Genomic DNA, 25002 nt, shown 5'->3' on the forward strand with positions numbered 1-25002 from the left:
TACTATTAGATTCATATTTAAAGTTATAATGATAGAAGAAATGTAAAACATTATCAGTAAAGAACTGTTGAGTAAGAACATTTGTAGGAGAAAAAGAAAAGTAATTAAACTGTTGAAAACATTTAGCTGTATCTATTACTTAATTTTATGTTTGAACAATTAAAGAATCAGAGTAGAAACCTTCACAAAGAATCCTTTTAGTTGAGCGAAATATAAATATGAAGCAGAAATACACTGGAATGTAGATATTAAATAAAACAAACAAACATAAAAAACTCAATAATAGCCACAGCTAAAATATCAAACCTAACAAAGGATATACTTTTATTGATTACACAGGTGAATAGCATTAAGAAGTAACTTTCAAGATTACAGTAAGGTAATAACGACGTATCACCTTGCCAAGTTCCAAAACACTTCTGTAGAAGCTAGTATTTTCTATCAAATGTATATTGCTAGTATTTGTTCACTGTAATTATGATATATTTTATGTATGCAATGATATCTTTTAAATTACCATATTTAACCTGTATATGGAACAAATAAATACATCATGGAATTAAACAATTACACATAAATTTATTTTAAGGAAAATGGTTATGTGCATACATATCTAAGTACTATGCTTAAAATGTAATATTAAAGAACAATTATTAATTTAAATAAAAACAAGAGTATTTATGTACTGTTCCCATTTATTACCCATTGAATTAGACTTTAATCTTTTCTGTATGAGTTAAGTTATATGCAAAAATTCACACAAATCTGTGGTTCCTTTAACTTTCATAGAAAATCCTACAAACACAAGATAAATGGCAACTTGAAACTTTAATGATATTTAAACTTACCCCGTTTAATGGATATGTTTTCCATCCTAGCTCTCCCATCACCGTGGTTGTATCAAGCAACACAACTAGAATTAAACAGAAAAAATATAATGAGTTTCTCAACTAATATAAAAATATATCAACATTAGTTACATCATGAATATCAAATGTTCTTACTGTTTACTCATCACAGTATCTTTAAGAGCAGTGCTTCTTTGAAATTACTTATATTGGCCTCTTATAATACTTTATGATAAGAAAAAAGCATGAATTAATGCAAAAATATTGCAACATGTATTTGGCTTAATAATCCTAAATGACACTGATGACTGAATAACAATTACAAGGTCATTTTTAATACACCAGATTTTTCAATTTAATGAAATAGCCCACATTGTTTATTCACTAGCTTTCAATCATAGTATATTAGAGAAAAGCTGTATTAACACAGGCCTCTGTGCATTGTTGTTGCTATTAAATGCTTACATAAAAATCAGCAAAAAAATGAAGATGATCTTTTTAATAAACCACAGCCTTCAAAGCATAAGATACTTAAGTACTAGGTAGTATACCAATTGTTGATTGAAGAAAAAAAACAAAATTTAAAACTATGAATTTTTTCCTGTAACCAAAAGTCACTCACAATCTGGAAAACGAAAATAAGCCCCCAAAACAATCCCTCCCAAAATAAACCTTGGTTGAAAGACGAGGTAAGGAACTGAGCCGAGAGTTCTCTAAAGAGGAAGCATTCAGTAGATGTAGCAAATAGGGAAATGGAGATGAAAACTGCTTTACATCTGCATCTCACAGCAGTTAATCATCATTCACACAGATGACCACAAACACTAGTTGGAAGTGGTAAAGCTCAGGTCCTATACATTGTTGGTGTGCACAGTACAAGCGATCTGTTATAGAAATGGGAAAAGGAGGTTCTTTCAGCAAAGGGAATGAGGTAAATACTGAAGACAGGGGAGAGGAGGAAAAATAATACTAAGGATGTTTCAAAACCATCAGGAGTTATACTACTAACTATCTGATAGAACCTATAATACATACAATTCTATGTATAAATATAACTATATTATTTGAATGAACTTTCCCCATCTGGGCTTAGATACCACCAAAAGACAAAGACCATTTAACAAAAACCTCACAACCAGACATAAAAAGTCTTCTTTTAAATTGTTGGTCAAAACTGTCCAATGGACTCCCCAAACATACAGCTTATTGCTATTGCCCTTGGTTGCCCCTCCACAGGTTGAAGGCAAGTCCCTATTACTGAAGACATCATGCATTTCAGACACAGAGCCCAGAGGACCCTGAGCAGTAACTGACCTAAATGCCCCTCCCTGACGACTAGTTTTTATAGTACCAGAGATGCCATACAAATTTCCAAGCTTTGGGGGCAACCAACAACCTTACCCAGCTATGACACCTACAGACCACAACCACCATAACACAATGATCATAAGGGGACAGTCGTCATGCTTGGTAGTAACCAATTGCTCTCTAATTGGAGTTAAGACCTGCTCAACAAGGTTGAAATTGTGTCCGGCACTGAAAACCTAGCCATTTGCTCAGTGCTACTGAAATCATGGATGGTGGCGTAGAATCAACAACTGCCATTACTAAACCAGCATAATACATAACAACAATCTAAATATGTGTCTTTATACCTTCACAACTCAGCAAATAAACTTCTATTTGCACTAGTTGCAGACCATTACAGAAAACCACAAACAATCAAAATGTAGAGCTGTGGAGCAAAATGGATATATCTACAAAACAACTCCTGTACCCAAGGCCCAGGGAATATTGTAGAAAAGGGGACAGGGAGATTATAACATCCAGAGGATCAGGGAGTATTCTGTGAAATTGTGTTATCTAGTAATGTCAGAAGCTACACCTATAAAGGTTCATCAACAGGTTTGTCTGAACATACACTGAGCAGGAGATCTACCTGCTTTTGCTTCCTAAGTACTGATATTAACACCAATTAACATGCCAATTTGGACCCGAGAAAGCCGATAGAACTCAACCTTACACAAAGTACTACAGGCATCTAAGGGATTCTGAGAGTGAGAGAAACAGTCTTTCCCAGGGAAGAGCACACCAATGGGTTCCCCAATATCAAATGGTCAGCTATGAAAACATACATGAGTAATATTATATAGATTCAGCAGGTTATATTTAGGAATATGTATGCATACACACACACATATATATACTATATATATATGTATATATATATTGTATACATATAGGCATGGAATAAAGTCAGTGGAAAAAAAGAGGACATGAATTTGATGGAGAGAAGAGGGGTACATGAGAAGGTTTGAAGACACATATATAAATACACATATGTATATATACTTATATGCATGTACATATTCAAGTATTACATTTCTCACCCCAGATATCAACTGGCCACAGGCTACACTCTGAAAAATATTATTATGTTGCAGTTATTATTATTTCATATGACATCTTATTTTTCCATTTATTGTAAGTATTTTGTGGCTCCACTTAGCTCATTCTTTTTTATATACAATGTATTGATAATTTTAAAAAGTGAAACTATCTTCAACTTTTTAAATAAACTTTATTTCTGCACAATATTAATTCATTACTCTTATGATCTATTTACTAAACATATATTTATAAAAACAACAATAAAACATTATTTTTATTGTGACAATTTTTCTTTTATTTTTTCTCATACTTTCTTTCTCTCTATCTCTTTCTTTCTTTCCTTTTTGTTTTTTGAGACAGGATTTCTCTGTGTAGTCCTGGCTGTCCTGAAACTCACTTTGTAGACCCCACTGGTTTCAAACTCATGGAGATCTACCTGCTTTTGCTTCCTAAGTACTGATATTAAAAACATGCATTACCACCTCGTGCCTGTGACAGCTTTTCAAATGATAATTAAAGAGAAAATTAAACCATCATATACTCACCCCCCAAATTTATTGATTGCTAATTTAAGGCTAACTGTGTTTTAACTGCACTTGCTTACTCACTCTCTCATTGCACATACAGCAACATGGGCAAACCACCCATTATTCTTCTTAATTTATATGAATTGAATGTGTTTTATTTGTCATTAAATTCATCTTCCTATAATGCCCATTTATATGAATTGTGACTACCCACCTCCCATTCAATGTACGATGGCTACAATCAAGATAGAGGGTATTTTCATTGTCCTCACAATATTCCTTGTGACCCTGTGTAATGAATCTCTTTCCTCTTCTGTCCTCTGGCATTTACTCTCGGATTTCTGTCTCTATAATTTTAACCTTTCCAGTGTATAACTGTGGATATCACATGGTATCTACACATTTGAGCTTGTTTTTCCTACTTGGCATCATGGCGTTGGCCCTCATCTTTGATACTGCATAAGCCAATATTCTATTTCTTTTCATGGCTAATAACTAACTCTTCTACTCTACAGAATCCATACCTAATGGACATATTGACTTTTTACAGTTGAGGACATTATTAAGCCAGATTAATTTTCATGTAATTTCAGTTTCTCAGGGGAAAAGTAGGATTTCTAGTTAAAAGTAAAGTTGTACATCTCCATTGACAAGTTCAACTGGTTTCTAGCTGCTCCCCATGCCGGGTCCTGGCATTGCCTTGTTTCTCTAAGTCATTCTGACTTGTGTGTCTTTCCACTCTTGTCGTCTGCATGGGCATTCCCAATAATGATGAAAAAATATCTTTTTCACTACTTCAGAATGCTTATCTAGCATGAAAGATACTGTTTTCTATATGCTAAATTTTCCTGATTTTTATTTATCTACCGATGGATTGGTATACTCCATGTATTTTTTTTTCCCTTAGTGTTGGTTTCAATTTTGATACATGGTTCCTGTAAGTTGTCCAGTCTGGCTTTGAGTTCACTGTATAGGACAGAAAGATGTTAAACTTGCCTCTCTTTTGCCTCAGCATCCCAAGCATCTGGCATAACAGTCTGAGTAATAAGACTTAGCTTCATTTATGTGTTTGTTGCTCAATTGTTCATTCATTCATTCATTTTTTTTCTGCCAGACCTATTGCTAGTTTATCATAGTACTAATGTCACAGCACAGAAAACATATCATAGTCTACTAGGGAAATAACAAAAGGAATAACAAATCAATTAGCATAGGTCATATTGGCAAAATAAATAATCTTACCATACATAAGGGTAAATTGAAACACTCCAGGTACAATTAAATTCCTGCCTTTATAGTAACATATCTTGTGAGGACTTTTGCAGAACGGTAGCAAAGCATTATGTTTAAAACTGTTCCATACATTGAATATAATAAAATGTTAATTTTGCATTTTCTGTAGGAACTACTTCTGCTAAACAAAATAGCTTCTGAAAGGACATTTCTCTTGTTGAAATATTTTAGTTAATAAATTCAGAAGAAATGACCAGATTAGGATGCACTATTTGCTATTGCTAATGAATTAATATATTTAGCTAATGGTTTTCCCTGGCTGCTCATGTCGGAAAAAGAAATAAAATGGGACATAAAAGGCTGGAACTTCTAAAACACTTTCTTTATAGTTTAATTTACTCTATCTCACCATACGGTTCTAACAAGCTTGGGAGCAACGACAACCAAAAATTAGTATGTACAGTAAAACACACACGCGCACACACACACACAAATGGCTTGCTTTATTCAATGCAAGATATCTCACAATTTAAAGAAAAAACACAACATAGCAGTACGACACTTAAAACTATAATTTAATCCTGCTATTAAATAAAATTTATTTTATTTGGGAAATAAATTAATGTAGAATGTAGAAATATGTAATTCCCATGTCGACATTAGGTCACTGAAGATTATGCTGTTACTTATCTAGAACTTTTATGCTTTGGAAATATTTTGTTATTTCCCTAATAGGTGGCAGGATTAGCAATTAATTCACATCAGTTGAAGCGAGGACATGGTGGTCTCTTCTTCCAATAATCTCCAAAATATCTTAAGCATCTTTATGAAATTAGTACTTCAAAGGACATCTCATGTCTATTGTAGCAAGCTTTATAGTTGCTGAGAAATGGAAAGAAGAAACAAAGAAAATACAGTATATACCCACACTGAAATACTACATATGAATAAAAAGAATTGAAGTTTTCCTTGACATCACATGGGAGATTATCACGATTGAAATAAAGCATGATGAAATATATGTACAGGATGATATGTTTCATCTGTGGACTCTAGAATATTGATCTCTTAGAACTTGAGAGTATAATAGTGGTGATGAGGGGCTGAGGAAATGGGGGCTGGTAGAGATGAGAAAGGTCTGATCAATGAATGCAAGCTAAGGTTTTGTGTGCTGCCATGCAGCAGATCAACTGCAGATGGCAATTGTAGTGTTCATTTAAAAAGTTTACAAGAATGCACCAGGAGATTTTTTTTTTATCATAAGGAAATGACAAATGCTTTCCTGTCAGATGTGTAGCTGGGGGAGATTTTCTTTTCCCTATTCCGTAGACTGCCTCTTCAGAGGCCTATTAAACTGAACAGCGATTTCTCAGAAGAAATATCTTACAATGAGTTTCCATCCCAACCACAGAAATAAAAATTAAAACTACTTTAAGACTACATCTTGCTCTAATAACAATGACTAAGATCAATAAAACAAAAGACAATACTGACAGGATGTGGGGAATGAGAAAATATCTTGAATATTTGGTGGGAGTGCAAATTGGTGCAGCTACTATGGAAATCAGTGATGTAATTGCTCAAAAAAGAAATAGATCTACCATGTGACCCAGCAATACCACTTCTAGGCATCTACCCAAAAGACTCTATTTTCTACTACCAAGACACATGCTCATCCATGTTCATAACTGTTCTATTCATAATATCTAGGGCATGGGAACAGCCTAGGTGTCAATCAGCTGATGAATGAATATTGAACACGTGGTATCTATGTATAATGGAATTTTATTCATATGTAAAGAAAAATGAAGTTCTTAGGTAAATGGATGGAGCTGGAAATAATCATTCCAAGTAAGGTAACTTAGTCTCACAAAGACAAGTATCACATGATCTCACTCATAGTGGATCTTTGTGTCAAATCTTTAAAATTTTGTTTAAATGTGTAATACCTATAGAATCAAGAAAACTAGAAAGGGGCCATCCATAGGTGTGGAAGGGGGAAAAGATTTTAGGGGAGGAGAAAGAGCAAAAAACAGATTATATGAAATGGAAAAAAAAAAGAATAATGCTGAGTGTGTTAAAGTGAGTAAGAGATGGAATTGTAGGATAGAGAAAGTATAGGGGAAGGGATGTGTGGAAATGTCATCTGGAAATCTACTGTTTTATTATATGAAAGAATTTTTCATATAAAAGGAGGTTTAATTGGAGTTAATCTACACAGGTGAGAATGCTCCTTCAAGAAGCCATATAATGAAAATAAAAGTCCTGTGTTAGGGGTGGACTGCCTCTCCTGGAATTGTTTCTCAGAGCTTTTCAGGAGGCCACCAAAATAATAAAGGCTATTTCTATTATTCTTGGATATACACCAGAACTTGATAGTAACAACCAATTGCCAAAGACACCTCACATTTTATTCAGAGCATATGGAGTAGTCAGATTGATGCTGACAAGGAAGCCTTCTTCTATGCTGAATAGTTTTCAAAGAACTGGAAGGTGCTAGACAGGTTGCTGTGAGGGAAAAAACTGCACTAACAACAGTAATGATCTGTGTGACAAGATATGCCCCTGGGTCAATAGTGGAACAATTGTTATGGAGTAACCAACCACTCTGTGAATAGACTTACGGTCTGCTCTACAGGAAAGAATTCATGCCTGGTACTGTTAACTTTGCCAAGAACTCTTGGCTGGAAATTTCACAGTCCCAATTAATGAATCTAGTACTAGTGTACTACGTAAGGGGTACAATATCAGTCTGCCCCCTATATTCATATCTCTGCACCCACACACTAGTTCAACTCTTAGATTTTTTCAGAGAAGTCTGTGTAGTGAATGGTTGCTAACACAGAAACTCATAACTGATCACACTGCAGAGTGTGTGTCAGTGGAGTGCTCAGCCACTAATGAGACACTGTCATCAAATCTCTCCACCCCAGGGTCACAGAGATCAATCATACAAGAGGGGACAGAAACATTATAAGAGCCAGACATCAGAAGGTCAGAAGCTTAACACTGTCTCCAGGGCATAACATGATAGCTGTACTCTTAAATTTGTAGCAACTGTGGATGCCTACACAAGAACTGCACAAGATTAAGCCAGTCAATATTCTTTTTTTTTTTCCTAGAGCTGAGGACCGATCTCAGGGCCTTGTGCTTGCTAGGCAAGCGCTCTACCACTGAGCTAAATCCCCAACCCCGTCAATATTCTTATATGGAGATGGAAGGGGCTCATTAATCCCACAATAATTGAGATGCTTTTGAAGGTTGATGGCTTCCTGGAAAGGAAAATAGGTTTTATTTTACTTTTTTTGACTTTTTTTTTAATGGTGGTCTTCAGTAAGTACACCATGTTCCAATAGATACCATCAAACCTAAGATTATAAATTATAAATAACATATAAAATTATAAATGTATTTCATGAATTATTAATAAAAGAAAGGAAAATATGAAGTTGTAATATGGTGGGGAGGTGGAGGATGGATCTTAGATGATCTAGGGCAAATGTGGTTAGTGTACATTGTATGAAATTCTCAAGTGATTAATAAAACATCATAATAAAATATTTTTCTTCTTCATATATGAACTTATTTAAGTGACTAATACAGTGTGGTCAGTATTTTTACCTATGATTATCTTATCCTTTTAAATTATATCTCTTTCTTGAGGTATAATGATATACAAAGATTTGTGCATATTTAATATGTATAATTTGATATGCTTGGACATATACATATACCCACAAACCTATCAATTCAATGAAAATCATAAACATATTCATCACCTTCAAATAGTCTCTTCTGCTGCTTTCTACTTCCTTCTGTTGGTTGGCCTTCTACTGCCTAATAATACTTTTAAGTTGCATATACATTATTAGAACATCCATTATGCTGTGTAGTAGATCCTTGGAACTTATTGGTCTGGTATATCTGAAACTTTGTATTCATTGAGCAGTAATTTCCCATTTTTCTCCAGAACCACCCAACCATCCTGAATTGAGTAATTCAATATTTGTTTTAATAACTGGCTTATTGCATTCTGTATGGGATTTCTGAAGTTGACCCATGTTGTGACAAGTAAGGAGATTTTACTGTTCCTTCAGGCAGAATAACAGTCCATGGTATATAGATATGATTTCTTTATTCATTCTTTCTTTCTAACAGACATTCAAATTTTCTGTATATCTCTATATTGATTAATTTCACAATGAGTTTCCAAGTACAGATTCCCAACAATCTGATTTCAATTTTGTTACTAAATACCACAGAAATGGAAAACTTCACTTACTACTTTCTCTTGTTTACTTTGGTCAATCAGAAAAATAACACTTTTTTTTTTTTCAGTTTTATACAGAAAGTTCACAGGTACCATCAATAAATAAAGATATCTAAACATGACACAGGAAGAACTATCAAAACCCACTAATACCTAAATTTATCAGCAGATATTAACTTAATTTCCTCAAGTTATGGTCTTATGGCTGGTGAATTAATTGGTTAATTGATATAATTACAATCCTTCCTAGACATTTTGGTGGCCTAGATTTTAGTAGTCATAATAAAAACTTCAATTCAGAACAAATAAATGTAGATTATTAGTGCAGAGGATTTGAGGGGGGATCATATATTAGCTTTCAGAAACAAGATTTTCCTAATTGTTGTATTTTTATATAAAACGATGCTGTTAAAAAAAAAAATTCCTAATAGCATTTTTTTAAAAAATTGCACTATAGACAAGTAAATGATGAATTAATATTAAATTAAACCAGAAAACCATTCAGAGTTTAATGTCATTACAGGGCATGAAGGTTTTAATTTCACCATTTGTTTCTACAAAACCCCACAATGCAGATTTCCCAAACTAATTACACTGAACCCAACGAGGTGAGAGCTCCCCCTGCTGGCTTTAAACAAACGGGATGCAGTGCCTGCTAGAGTGCAAAATCACTGCAAACCCAAATTGCAACAGCAACTCAATGTAAAGGCAGCAGATTTTAATTTTAAATGAAACAGCCAGGGTTTAAATTGTACTTAGTCATGGAGTAAAACTCAAAACGTACATTTTTCTGAGAGAAACTCAAAGTTTAATTATTTATTTAAATAGTGAGAAACTAGATAAACAAAAAGTAAATACTAGGGTGGTGCTAACACGATGTTTTGAAACATTTATTTTGTGAAGCAACATAAGGTATAGAATATGCTTGGGAAACTATTTATTTAACTTTTGAAAGAATCCAGTATATTATATTCACCTCTAAAATTCTACTGCAATATATCAGTTAACTTTTACTTATACATCATGAAAGTTAAAAAAAAAACTGTGCTAGAAGCAAATATTAAATAATAAAGTGAACTTTAATAGTAGTAGAATAAATACAAACAAATATGAACATAAGATTCAATACTTCGTATAAGTGTCATGCTTTTAATTTACCTAGTCTTAACCCTCTTTATTAAGCTTAAATAATACTACTTTAAAAACAGTATATGTATTTGCAATATATGATAAATTGTCTTGGTTAAAATGGAATAATAAAAGAATATGAAATTTTACTTATATATTGTTTTGAAAAATTAATAAGGATATAAGTTATTTCATTAAGAAAGTCCTTTTTTTCCTGGGAGTTGGGAATGGGAATATGATTCAGTTGGTAGAGGGCTTGCCTAGCAGCATACAGGAAGCCTCCAGCACCACTTAATGAATGAAAGCGATCTGCCTATAGTGAAGGTAGAGGGAGGTAAATGAGATGATCAACATCATCTTGTTGTCTTTGACTACTTGACTAGTTCTAGGCCAGCATGGAATACATGGAATCTCATCATGAAAGACTCTGTCTCAAATATAGTTATATATGTATACGCCTTTTAAGATATTTTTATTTTAAAGATACTAATAATAAAGATACAAACTGATGTCATAAGAACTGACTATATTATTTTTAAAGATATATTTTTGTTAATTCCTTGAGAATTTCATATATGTACACAATACATTTTGATTAGATTCATACCTCCATTTCCTCCCAATTCCTTGCACGTCCAACAAGTCTAATTTGTGTTGGTCATATCTTCATGGGTGTGGAACCATACACTGAACTTGGTCTGCCTACAGGCCGTCATACCTCCTTCATCCATTCTGGAATGCTGATTGTCATTATTTCAATACTCTAAAAGGTTCAAACAACCACAGGTATTTGTGTGGATACTTGTTTGGATACTTGCTTTAATGGATTTCATGCATGGAGGATAAGGTGTTCTCTTTAGAAGGTGATTCCACTTTAAGACTGGGTCAGGTAAAGCGAGAGTTGAGTCACTCAGAAACAGCTCATCAGGACAATGGTGTGATGAGTTGTGTTTCACTAGCTGTAGTCACCCCTACCTATCCTGTGACACCAAAAAAAAAAAAGAAAACAAATGAGAGGAAATGCAACGATTATAATCTTAGAAGTATGAATGATAGAAACAGACACGTACCTTAATACAGTATATTCTAGACAGAGACGTTGTCAGGTGCTTTAACTGACTTTGAAGTTATCACATTAATTCAGGCTTGACAAAACTGCCTAGTTTATGGGGTTAAAACTAAAGATTTTTTTACATACAGACCTGTGTACTACAGTGTTGCAATCAATATTTAATCCCTCCCCAAACTAATAGAGATTGCTGTGAGTGTACATAGGATTATATGCTTACCCCTCAAATGCCTTTCTATATATTGATATTATTTTCAAAGCAACACAGTGCAGAGGATCATTCCTTCTTAAAAATAATGAAGTCAGCTTAGTCTATAGAGATTGACACTGGTTCATTAGTCGTACTGAAAACATTTTGTTTGTTTGTGGCTATGCTTATTTCTCTATTCTTGTTCACTTGTCTTTACTATAAGTGATATTTGTCATTTCTTTTATTCAGCCTTTAAGTTCTGAGAACCTGGAAAATTCCATTTTGAAACATAACATACTAAGTATATAGTAAGGTTAAATTACTTTCACAAATTAGAAATTTAAGTGTTGAACTCTTGAGCTCATAACAGTCTTGTATTTCATTACAAAATATCTTCTTCAGAAAACATCCCAATATTTTTCTGCAAAATAAATCATTCCATTTATTTCAATTCTAAAAATGTAAATTTGGTTATTATTTAAATGAAAAAAGTAACAAAATAAAATAACAAACTGCCGGGCGGTGGTGGCGCATGCCTTTAATCCCAGCACTCGGGAGGCAGAGCCAGGCGGATCTCTGTGAGTTTGAGGCCAGCCTGGGCTACCAAGTGAGTTCCAGGAAAGGCGCAAAGCTACACAGAGAAACCCTGTCTCGAAAAACCAAAATAAATAAATAAATAAATAAGTAAGTAAGTAAATAAATAAGTAAGTAAGTAAATAAATAAATAAATAAATAAAATAACAAACTATGTACAATTTACTCAAAGAAGTTCCTTGGAAGTTATTACCAAATGAAAAAAATCTGCTATTATTTAGAGACACAGAAAACTACAGAGTCATGCCTATCACTACCAACTTGTCCAAGAGAAAGCTGCTTAGCTGATTAAGATAGAACTAGAATGTCCATCCTCACTTTTACACCTTCCTTTTCTCTCTTTCCAGGTACATCTAGGTATTTATCTTCACTGATGTAGCTTTATTTGCTTCCGTTTACAAACACCCCTTAAATATATCATTGGCAGCACTGACCACAGAGACCCAGTGAGAATCTAAGGGTCTCTCTGATCTCTTAGGAGTTCATTTACTATACCAGGAGGCTGAGACCCTGACTAATGTCATTTTACGCACCTATGTGTCCACATGGCAGTTACGCATTTGTATCCAAATCATTGCTATTGCTCTGACTGTGAAATAGTAAGAGGACAAAAATGTTGTCATGTTGATACTGAACAGCATTGTATAATTCTTCCACTTGTTTCATCTTGGGACCTCAAGTCTCTATATCTGCTTCAACTATGCAGGGTTGGATTGGTTAAAAGAAAGAAAGAAGGAAGGGAAGAAAGAAAGACTATTTGTCTTTCATCTTAGTTTTGCCAGTTTCAAGATATATTTAATAAATGCCCCCAAGTCTCTCACGTCTCCCCCAAAGATATCCCACTTAACTAAGACCATTGAAGGTGCTCCCCGTTGCTTCCAAGGCATCAAAGTCACATAAACCTTTCTACTTCTGTCCTTGTATATCCCAACCTTGTTTTTAATGTGCTTTAGATAGTTTTCTTTTTTTGAAAACACATCACAAAACTGAAGGTCTGAAATACACAAGTTATTGTTGCTATAACTCTTGTTAAAGAAATTATGACCATTTACTTCAAAATCCTATCCACAATTCAATGGCTGTTTCAATGAAAAACAAGGTTTATTTAATAATAAGTCAGTCTTTATTTATTTATATTTTAATTTAAAAGTTCTGTTTTAAATTTACATACCAACCACAGTTCCCCCTCCTTCCCCCCTCTTACACACTCCCCTCCACTTCTTCCCTACCCTGTTCCCCATTCACTCCTCAGAGGGGGTAAGGTCTCCCATGGGGAGTCAACAAAGTCTGACCTATCAAGTTGAGGCAAGACCAAATCCCTCTCCCCTCTATCAATGCTGAGCCAGGTATCCCTCCATAGGGAACGGACTCCAAAAAGCTGGTTCATGCACAAGGGATAAATCCTGGTCCCACTGACATTGGCCCATAAACTGCCCAAGCCACACAACAGTCAGCCACATTCAGAGGGCCTAGTTCTGTCTCCTCGGTTCCCCAGCTGTCAGTCCAGAGTCAGTGAGCTCCAACTAGTTTGGGTCAGCTGTCTCTGTGGATTTCCCCAACATGATCTTGACCCCTTTGCTCATGTAATTCCTCCTCTCTCTTGGACTGGATTCTGGGAGCTCCACCCAGTGCTTAGCTGTGGATCTCTGCATCTGCTTCCATCAGTTACTCGATGAAGATTCATTGATGACAATTAGGGTAATCACCAATCTGATATCGGGGGAGACCAGTTCAGGCAACCTCTCCACTAGTGCTTGAAAGGCATTTAAAGAATTGTTCAACATCCTTAGCCATCAGGGAAATGCAAATCAAAACAACTCTGAACAAATTAGTCTTTAAAAAAAGTTTTGACACCTTTACTTTTAAACAGAAACAATAGAGGTTTTCTATTTAAAAAACAAAAATTTCATGTGAGCTTAAAAGAGCCTCTGTGAGTAACATCTTTATTTTCATTCTTGAAAATGGAAGGGACTTTCCTTTTGTAGTGCTGTTTTCCTTTATTATATTTACATGGACTTTATGTATTATATTTACATAAAATAAATTTCAATATTTCTCAGTTGGATAGTAATGTATCCAGGAATGCTATTTGATCATATCTAATGTGTTGCTATTATTCCAGCAGGAGACTATAAAGCCTCTGATACACACACACACACACACACACACACACACACACACACACACACATATATATATATATATATATATATAGAGAGAGAGAGAGAGAGAGAGAGAATTTATACAGTCTATAGGATACAGTATCTATCTTCAAAGGGTTCTGTGGCATTTTATCACTTCCAGTATTAGGATTTTTGTGTTGATCCCCATGGCATAGTTTATTCAGACATGCAAATAGCAGAACAGATTAAAATGTCCTTAATTAGAGATGCAGCTAAAGAGAGGTTGCAGTTATTTAGGAAACTGTGTGAAATTGAATTGCTGTTCTGTAAGATAGGGTGTTCAATATCACATCATCAGCATCAACATCAGAGCTGTCAGTAATTGGATAACTTATTCCAGTTTCCACAGAATGCCAAGGATGGAACAGATAGCAGAAATACATCCCTGAAGTCAACAAAATGAGAAAGAAATAATTATTTTCTGCCTGTAAGATGCTCTCTCAAACAATCTCAAATGTGTGAAAGGTCTACTAAATTTGTCTAGAGAGACACAATTGTGAAGTAAACATTATCAGAAGTAGATATTCATAAAAGGCAGGCTTTCATCATCGGGAACAGAAAATGTTCAAAGAAAAAATCTTAATTATATTGTCATCATTTTGAAAGAAATACTTGGAAACATTTTGAAAGGACGTATTTTTACAATACCTAGAGAACAATAAAAATAATTTATCGTTAACAATTAAAATTTTAAATCAGAGTTCCTCAAGGGCAAGTCCTGCCTCCTCTCTAATAATAAATGGAAGAAGGCAGATAATGGAAAAGAACATAGTCAAGAAGTGCCTATTTGGGTAGAAATATATTCTTAACTGAGCATTGAAAGAGTGGTCCAGAATAGTGAGGTGCTGTGGGATAATGCCCTTGCACACTGGTTTAATAAAACGCTGATTGGCCAATAGCCAGGTAGGAATTATAGATGGGTCCAACAGAAGAGGAGAATGCTGGGAAGAGGAAGTGCTGAGTCAGGAGTTGCCAACCAGACACAGAGGAAGCAAGATGTAAAGGCAGAACTGAAAAAAAGGTACCAAGCCACGTGGCTAAACATAGATAAGAATCATGGGTTAATTTAAGTGTAAGAGCTAGTCAGTAAAATTTGAGCTAATGGACATACAGTTTGTAAATAATATAAGCCTTTGTGTGTTTACTTGGGTCTGAACAGCTCTGGGCCTGGCAAGTGAGAGAGATTTGTCCTGACTATGGGCCAGGTGAGACACAGGAAAAATTCAACTACAAATGGTGCAAAAACATGGGGCAAGAGTTTCCACCTAAAACCTGAGAAAGCTTAAAAAAAAAAAAAAGAAAAAGAGTCTAAAACAGACCCCAAAACAGCTTCCTAGTTGTATCTCTCAGGCAAGCTGGGAGCTACAGTATGGCAGGTTTGCAGCTGCATATGGGCTTGAGTGCACCATGGCAGGTTTCCGCCATGTCTCCAAGCTGCACAGTGCACTGCAGATTTAGCTTTTGCTAGTACAGGAAAAAAAAAAAAAGAGGTTTCTGGGCTATTGGATGGAAGCATAGACCCACTGCTTAGCATAGTCAGCAGTGAGCCTGGTGCCTGGTAGTAAACATAGTTCCACCATGTTTGGAAGCTGAGGTACGTGGAACCAACAGCCAAAGCTGCCATTTCAGTCCTAGTAATACTGTAGTTTAAAGCAATAGATTCACAATAAAACAGATTCGGATGAAATAAGCCTCTAAACGATTTATAAAATATATGTATATATACACATAGGCTTGGAAGACAGAGGAAAGAGAATATAGACAGTTATATAAAGAAATAGAAAGTTTTTTAAAAAATAAAGTCTTTAAAGAGAAAGTAAAAGTAATATAAAAAATAAGCCATGTAAAGATGGATATTATATAGAGAATCTGGATTGTGTTGTCTTCAGAATTTTTAACTGCAGAGAGACATTTGATTATAAAAGCTGCTGAGTTAAATCAATACGTATATTTTAAAGATATCTTGATTTCAACATCTATGTCTAAGGATATGCTGCTTTGGAAAAGAGGTTCTGCTTTTGTTTCCACAGAAAATGAGAACCTATGGATTGCTTCCAGGCTAATGTTGTTGGACCAGCCAAGACCCCCTAAAAGGTCTCCAACGATACCTTGGTCCAGACCATCCAACATCCAAAATCAACTTCAAGTCAACTGTCTCAGAGAATACAGCCTCACAGACTACTCCAGTCAGGACTTGATCATAATCCTAAAATTTTTATTTGTATCCCATAAGATTACCAGCACCCTCTTCAGCTACAGTGAGAAAAGTAAGTACTTGAAATGTAAATGTTCAATGTGTGGAGAAGATGCTCATGTACCATTTCCATATGATCTATCTGATGTCCTTAGCAGACAAAGTAGTCACTGGGAAATACAAAAACAAATTAGATATCATTTGAACCATAGAATCGGCTGTGAGAAGAGACACATCTTTTGTATTATCTGGAGTCACTTTTCCTTCTCCAGGTTGGACTCACCCCTTTTAGCCAGCAGTGCCCTCAAGCTGTTCGTTCTCACATCAGTCCCATGTATTTGTCCTATGATGAGCATGGTGGGTAAATGACTCCCTCTTATCAGTTGCTCTACTGAATGGATGTACCATATGAAGAAAATATATTGCTAAATTAGCCTGTAGATTTGATTATGAATAATCATTTCCCATTATTAATTCTGCAGCATTTCAAAAATCTAAGTTAAGCGTGAATCATTGTGTGAATTATTCTAGTAGCATTTTGGTAATAGAACCTTGGGACATTTTCATGGCATTCTAAAAATCACCGCACCTAAGAAATTCCTTATGGGAATTTGTGGAAAAATAAATTCTAAAACTCTAATGTATACTCCATTTGTATCCAGGGATAAGACTTGTCATTAATATTGTGTTTTCTATAACTGTGGCCACTTTGTTAATTATTGTGAACTTTTCTGTCCTAAAACAAGTAATTGCCTAATTCTCAGCACCTACCCTGATGTGGCTTTCAATGGATTATGATCTTAGCACCCTACTAGGTTACAAACACTTAGTATATGAACGGAAGAGAAGAGTAGTAATACAGTTTGCTTGTGTCATGAATCGTATTTTCTCTCCACACTTTGAGTTTCTGATGTTAATGGATCCACTTAAGGAGTCATCAAAACAGACATAAGCACAAGGAATTTCTTCAGCTTACTACAGAAATGTGAGCCATGCCACAGCTCTGCTAGGCTGTAAAGGAGTTAGATCAAACTGCCACTTTGAAGACTCTTTTCTAAAGTAACTGACAAAGTCTGCTCATGAACCTGCGGATTTCATAGTCAACTGCTCATGAAATACACTTATTCAGTCACGAAACTGGATAATTTATTCATGCACTCTTATGAATTCTGGTGAGATGCTACACAAGAATAATTTATATAAAAATGTAATTTTCAAGTGCTTTTACCATACTGCAACATACTTGAGTGCCTGAAGGACAGGTGTTGTCTTTTAAATAGGTAAATTGAATCATACCAGTTACACTGGTAAGTAATAGTGCCCATGGAGGATAGCAGTGTATAATAAAAAAATATAGCCATGATCAGACGTACATAAAATATGTAGCAAGCAGTATCCTGTCAGTTGTGCGTTGATCGGCCTTTAGCCCAATCATTTCATGAAGTCCTGAGAAGGATGGAGGATAGCTTTCTACTGGAAATGACTAAGGAAATGTCAGAGTGGATGCAAAGTCAGATTGAGAGGCACAAGGATTATAAAGCAGCACATCTTTTCCAGGATATTTCTGAAGGGAGCAGGAGTAGAGAGGAGGAAGGGTTCATAAATGAAACATTTACGAATGTGACCCATGCCAGAAGCAGTGTGACTTTGGTGTACAGAAACGAATGACAGATGGAAGCTTTATTGTTGGCATAAAAATAAACTTTTAAAAACCTACATTAGTATCATCATTACCCTGTGGGGAAGGCGCATCATTAAGGAGTATTGTCAAACTGTTTATTACCAGGACCGCCTGCAATAAAGCAAATGCAGTAGAAATGACAAAACCATTTTAACATTTAGGCAAATGAAGAATATTTTATTCAGCATTAGGTTCTCAAGTATAATTAAGGACAAGGAAGCAGATACAGACTTTCACAATGCTCTGAATACTCTCCTTAATTTACTGATTATCTAAGGCATGGATTGGAGGAAGAAGTATATAATGTTGACAAACTCTTACGGCTTTTTTTTTTAAAGGTCACAAGTAGCTCAGGCTGTCTTTGAACTCCTGATCTTCATTTCCAAGTTGTTGTGCTTACATGAGGGCATCAAAAAAACCTCTTTTGGTGAAGTTTTCAGGAACCAAAGTCTGTCCTCGGCCCTTTAAGGAGGTGAGGGCACAATGGAATAGACTGGTTTTTGTTGGTTATGTATACAGGAGACCAGTTTATAAACGAGAAGGATGGTTTATTCACTGTCAGTTTGTCTCAGAAGGGAATCTCTTTTACAGAAGTTAAATTTATTCACCAAATTATAGATCAAAGATATCCTGTAAAGTACTAAATTACTGGCAATACATGGCCAGGTTTTCCTTTTGAAAAACCCTCTTGATTTTCCTGATGGCTTTCAATTTCAAAGCTTCATCACTAAATGATGCTAAAGAAACATAGAGTGGTTTTTTTTTGCATATTTTTAATTTTTTTGAGACAAAGCTACACAGGCTAGGATGACCTTGAATTTGTCATCCTTCTGCTTCAGCTACCTGAATATCACCATTGTAAACATGTATCTCACACCTAGCTTAAAAACTTTTTTCTACTTGAACTAAATGTTTTTCAAATATATCTATTGTCAACTACACTGCTGGCATTTTGATTATTACTTACACATAGTTTCCATAGTTATATCACACATTTTATTGAATTAATTTTGGAAACTAATTTTATAATTTTTGACAATATATTGATTCCTTAATTTTTTAATTAAGAAGTTTTAAATTCCTTACCAAAAAATAGTTTTTTTTTGTGTGTGTGTGAGTATAGGTTCATGTGTGTATGCAAATGTATATGTATTCAACAGAATGTGCGGGACAGAAAGGGATGTCAGGCATCCATTCACCTATAGCTCGCTAGATTATTTCGTTGATGCAGTGTATCTCACTAAATCTGGAGCTAGGCTAACTTGACAAAATGCCCCAATGACTTACTTCCCAATGACCTTCACAGTCATGGGTTCATGTGAAGTTTGATACATGGAAACTGGATATTTTAATACAGTTATATTACAGAGCAAATATTTTTTGCACGGTGAAATATATATCTCCAAAGATGTGTTAAATGAGAATGAAAGTCCCATTTCTACAGGCTGATCCATATGCTTTCAAATAGGGACAGAAAATTGCATTTGCTTATCATGAGTTATATTTTTTAGGAGAAATATAAACTTAAAAGCATAGTGTCCACAGTTAGTTGGTTAGGATGTTATTGTTGTAGGTACCCTTTCTAAAGATAAATTCACTTCTCTTATTCTCTATTAACAAATAATAGTAGTTTTTAAACAAAAATCTTTAATTTCTCAATGAAAATCATTCCTGAATGATTTAATTTTCTTTTGACTAAATGAATCTTACTTCATTCTATTTTCTAAAACTGCATATGATTTATATGATGTAGATTGTACCCTTGTTATAAATACATTTGTTTTTTTTTCCTCTGACATCATACTTTGCAGATGAAATTAATCAGTTTGGAACTTGAAGTGTTATTGCAATATTATCAGCCTTTCAAACACTGTCATTTACCATGTTTTTTTATGCTTCAGACACAATTAAAAGTCCTCTCAAAGAAACGAATGTATCCACATCATAACTCACTGTCCTCCTGAGCAATGGACACTACTTTCTGATTTTCTTTTTTTTTAATTTTTCTAATTTTTATTTTATTTTATAATTTAATTTAATTTTACATATCAGCCACGGTTCCCTTGTCCTCACCTTCTCAGCCCCCCTTCCCCCCAGCCCACCCCCCATTCCCATCTCCTCCAGGGCAAAGACTTAACCTAGTAGATTCAGTCCAGGCAGGTCCAGTCCCCCCTCCTCCCAGGCTGAGCCAAGTGTCCCTGTATAAACCCCAGGTTCCAAACAACTAGCTCATGCATTGAGGACAGGTCCCGTCATACCCAGAGAGGCTTGCCCCTAGGTCCCATCCCTGGGCACCAGTCATTCCAGGGAAGACCTGCCCAACTTCGCCCCAGGTTCTGGCCATCGGGCAGGATCCCTTCCATCCCCACTGGGAAGGTTCCCCTTCTCCAAGACCCCTGGCAGACCCTGAAATCTCCATGTCCTTCCCCCATGCCCATCTGCCAGAGACTCCTGCCACTTCCTGAGACTTAGAGACCAGCCCCCACCTCCCATCCTGCCCCGGAGCTCCCATCTGGACAAGAGAGCTTCCATTAGGACCAGAGAGAGGCTTCCTGAATCTGTCAGCTCTGTCTGATTTTCTTGTTTCAAATCTGGCCCACAAGGTCTGCTCCACCATACCTAGTATAAAGCAGCATCCCACCTCTTTGAACATTTCTGTTATTAAACCAGAACTAGATATATTGTTTCTCACAGTTTTGGGGGGTGGGAAAACAAAATCGGGGGTATGGTGACTGCTTAGTTGTAATTTTGGTGTCTTTGCATGGTACAAAGTAGAAGTACAAGAGAAACAATTCATCTAGCCAATCCCTTTATAAGATCACCTCACCCATTCACAAGGAAGTAGACTTTCTGGTCTCGTCACACCTTAAGGGCTCTTCAACTCTGAAAACAATTACCTTGCCAAAAAAAGAACTTTAGAAGGTACTCATTTAAACCATAGCACCATCCTTGAGCCTCATTTACCATATATAACAAGTCCCTCAATTTGAATCCTGAGTGCTATAGGCAAAATAGTAACTCCCAAAGACTGTTTGCATCCCAATTTACAGAAACCTGTTAATATCTTGTTAAAGCTATATATATATATATATATATATATATATATATTATATATATATATATATATTATAATAATGAACTGGAGGCGACTTTGAATAAGAAACAAGATTTAAAAATTAAACAAGAAAAAAAATTAATTATAATTAACTTAGTACTTTAACTTTACCATTTTAGATACTACAACCTCACTTGTATTGAATCTATATTAATATTTTAAAGTATATTCAAGAGAACATGGTTAATCTTTTTCTCTGTGGCTGCTTAGGGACTGCAGCCATTATGAATGACACAGTAACAATCTGGACCAGGAAGTTCATGACTAACTCTTTGCTTCAGAGAAAGCAAATGGTCATTAATGTCCTTTACCCTGAAAAGGTGACAGTACCAGAGGCAGAAAAGTCTAGCCAAAATCTACAAAATCACACCCATTATCATCTTTGTATTTGGTTGGACTCAGTACTGCTGTGGGATGTTCTGTATGGCAAATGTGTTGCTGATTAGTCAATAAATAAAACACTGATTGGCCATTGGCTAGGCAGGTAGTGTAGGCAGGACAAGGAGGAGAATAAAGCTGGGAAGTGGAAGGCTGAGTCAGAGAGACACTGCCAGCCGCCACGATGACAAACAGCATGTGAAGATACCGGTAAGCCACAAGCTACGTGGCAAGGTATAGATTAATGGAAATGGATTAATTTAAGCTGTAAGAACAGTTAGCAAGAAGCCTGCCACGGCCATACAGTTTGCAACCAATATAAGTCTCTGTGTTTACTTGGTCGGGTCTGAGCATCTGTGGGACTGGCAGGTGAGAGAGATTTGTCCTGACTGTGGGCCAGGCAGGAAAACTCTAGCTACACAGTACCCATCGGGAACCATGTTGGTGGTGTCAAGACAACTGACTTGGCAGGATTTTTGATTCTTTTGATTATGCAAAGAAGTATGACCCTAAACAAAGACTTGTAAGACATGACCTTTACAAGAAGAAGAAGAAAAAAAACCCCTCAGGAAAAAAAGTGAAAGGAATACAAGAACAGAATGAAGGTGAGGGGTTCTACAAAGGCCAATGTTGGTGCTGCAAAAAGTGAGTTGGAGACGGGATAACAGCAAGAGGAATAGAGATGATCTGCTATGATGATGCAGATTTCTAACTAGGGTACAAATAAACTAAAAACTTCTAGTGAAAAAAAGAGAACATGGCTTAGAAATTGTTGCTTTACAATATATATTGTTGTACTTTGTTATATATATGGTACTGCTTACAAGGCCTCCTATGGATATCAATATATCCAGATACTAAACTCTCATATGTAAAATGAACATTATTTGTGCATAACCTACACACTTGTTTCCAATATTCTAAATTATCCTGAAATTTATCTTGATACTTGGTTCAATGCACATACTATGGAATTAGTTGTTATAATGTTTAATTTATATAATAAATCAAGAAAAGTATGTATAGAAGTTCCACGCAGGTATGATATTTTTATTCACATATTTCATTCTGCTACTGATTGAGCCATGAATAGAGTTCCTATAGGAACACAGGGGCCATTGTACCCTGAATTCTTCGGCAACGTGTGTAGGACAACCCCTAGTTTGTGCTGTCTCCCTGCTCTAATTTTTCTCTCTTTATGTCATTCTAGCCTCCATGACTCTGAAACACTGGAATTTCTCAAATTCACCTTGTCCCTTCCCCTTCTAACAATGTCACTTATGCTGTTCTTTTGGAACATTCCAATTTAGTAGCACTACAAACAGATTCCTCATCACAACTTGTGGCCTACCTCATGATCGCTTTTAAAACCTTCCCTAATTTGCCTGAAGAGACAGATACTTAGATACTATTGAAAATTGTATGTATGACTTCCTAAGAAGAATCATCTTAGTTTTAACAGAATGGATGGATTTTCTTTAGTAAATATTCTCCCATTATGGCCACAAACTATGAATGTTAACGCCACATTCTTCCCTATGACTGAGTGTCGAAAATATGAATAATAGCCTCTCAATTTTGCTAGAGTCTCATGCTATTCTGAAAACTAAAGTTTTAATTTAAAACAATGAAGTTACTCAATGGAACCACAAAATAAAAATATACAATATATACAGATATTTGTAAAAAATACACAAAAATATAGATAACTTGGAAGTTGATAAATGACTCAAAATTTGAGTAAAATAGAAATTTAGGAAAAATAAGAATTAAAGTATACTTTTGGTAGCTTCAAGGTTAGGAAGAACACTTTGAAGAATGAGTAGTCATGGCCATATGATTATAAATTCATTGGTCCAATAGCAATAAATAATGAATGTCTTTTATATTTATGTATCAGATTGTACCAAAGGAAATTAATGGAGCAGAGGGAGAGTACTGACAAAGGTACAATAATCATCTAAAATTTTAATCCTATGAGGAGGAGAACGAACAGCTATAGAGAGGAAAACATGATTCAGGAGCTTCAACAATTTGAGAAAAATAAATTTGAATAGGACTTACGCAAGGTCAAGACAATATAACAGATATGTATATATGAGTGTGTGTGAATATATTTATATTAATATATCATATACATATATGTATATATGTGTGAATAAAACACTAACTATAGCATAGATTCTACTCTATTTCCAAATATAAAGAAACCAACATATAGATAATAGGGAGTATCTGTGAAAAAAATAGGTAAGGTTTTTATCCTTTTTTCCTGTATCCTAGGCTGGTTTCTTGAACATGCTGTTCTCCTGGTTCCACTTCTGGAGTGCTGAGATGACAGACAGATGCCAGCACTCACAGCTTGTGCGATGCTTCTGCTCACAGCCAAGTCTTTGTTCATATAAGGCAAGGACTCCATCTCCTGAATTACATCTCTAGCCTAGAGGATGCTCTTAACACATGCACAAAAATAGCCAATGCATTATGGCCACTTAGGTTGAAGAAAAGCTAAGAAAGGAAACATGAAACTGCATTTAAAATTATTTTAAAAGACCTAGGAAGTCTGCAACATCTCTAAAGTTAAATATAGGGATCCTACCGGTTTGACACTTTAGCAGTCATTTAAAATTGTACAGAAATGATGTCCTCTATAGAGTTCCTCTCTGACTGAGCTTTTATATGAATTCAAACTTTTAGTAGAAACTAAAATGTCTCATAAAATAAAATGAAATATTAAATTAGACCCATGATTACTATTGCTTGGAGATATAACTAAACGTTTAAATGGCACACTACTGTCCCTTATGGAAGCCCGATAGAGACAAAATTTCACATTATTATTGAGGAAAGAGTCTGCCTTTTTTTCTGAACAAGTAAGCAAAAAAAAAGAATAATCAGCAATATGTAGCTACTCAAATTAGAGTTAGTTTAAACATATATCCTCAATGCTGGCTATATCACATACAGAGAAATGGGTGGTATTGTCTTTAAAACTTTCTCTGCCATGTCTAGTATTTCTCTCCATAATGCCCTGAAATCTCTAAAGCAATGCATCACAATAAACATGTACTGATATAATCTGTTCCTATCAAATGTTTTATCATATTGATGACCAAGTAGCTAATACTGTGTACTGTGTAAATGTATAAAAAAAGCAGGGCACCCAGGATCTCAAATTTCTAAAATCAAGTGATGTAAAGA

At 35.2% G+C, this 25002-nt stretch overlaps 1 protein-coding gene and 1 pseudogene across 4 annotated transcripts in view; one reads left to right on the plus strand and one right to left on the minus strand.

The window, feature by feature from the left end:
- Positions 1 to 25002, minus strand: part of Epha6 (EPH receptor A6) — a 935524-nt gene that overhangs the window by 862860 nt on the left and 47662 nt on the right. For all 4 annotated transcript variants that reach the window (XR_008218857.1, XM_052740946.1, XM_052740947.1 and 1 more), the window contains exon 2: positions 849 to 913. Coding sequence is in view for 2 of the 4 variants with exons in the window: in XM_052740946.1 (XP_052596906.1) it covers positions 849 to 913 (65 nt within the window). In the remaining 2 variants the exon portion in view is untranslated. The remainder of the gene's footprint in view (positions 1 to 848; positions 914 to 25002) is intronic.
- On the plus strand, positions 21648 to 22466 carry LOC128111635 (40S ribosomal protein S24-like; annotated as a pseudogene).

This window comes from Peromyscus californicus, unplaced genomic scaffold, assembly GCF_007827085.1.
Source record: "Peromyscus californicus insignis strain IS unplaced genomic scaffold, ASM782708v3 Scaffold_16__1_contigs__length_79575227, whole genome shotgun sequence".
NCBI classification, from domain to species: Eukaryota; Metazoa; Chordata; class Mammalia; order Rodentia; family Cricetidae; genus Peromyscus; species Peromyscus californicus.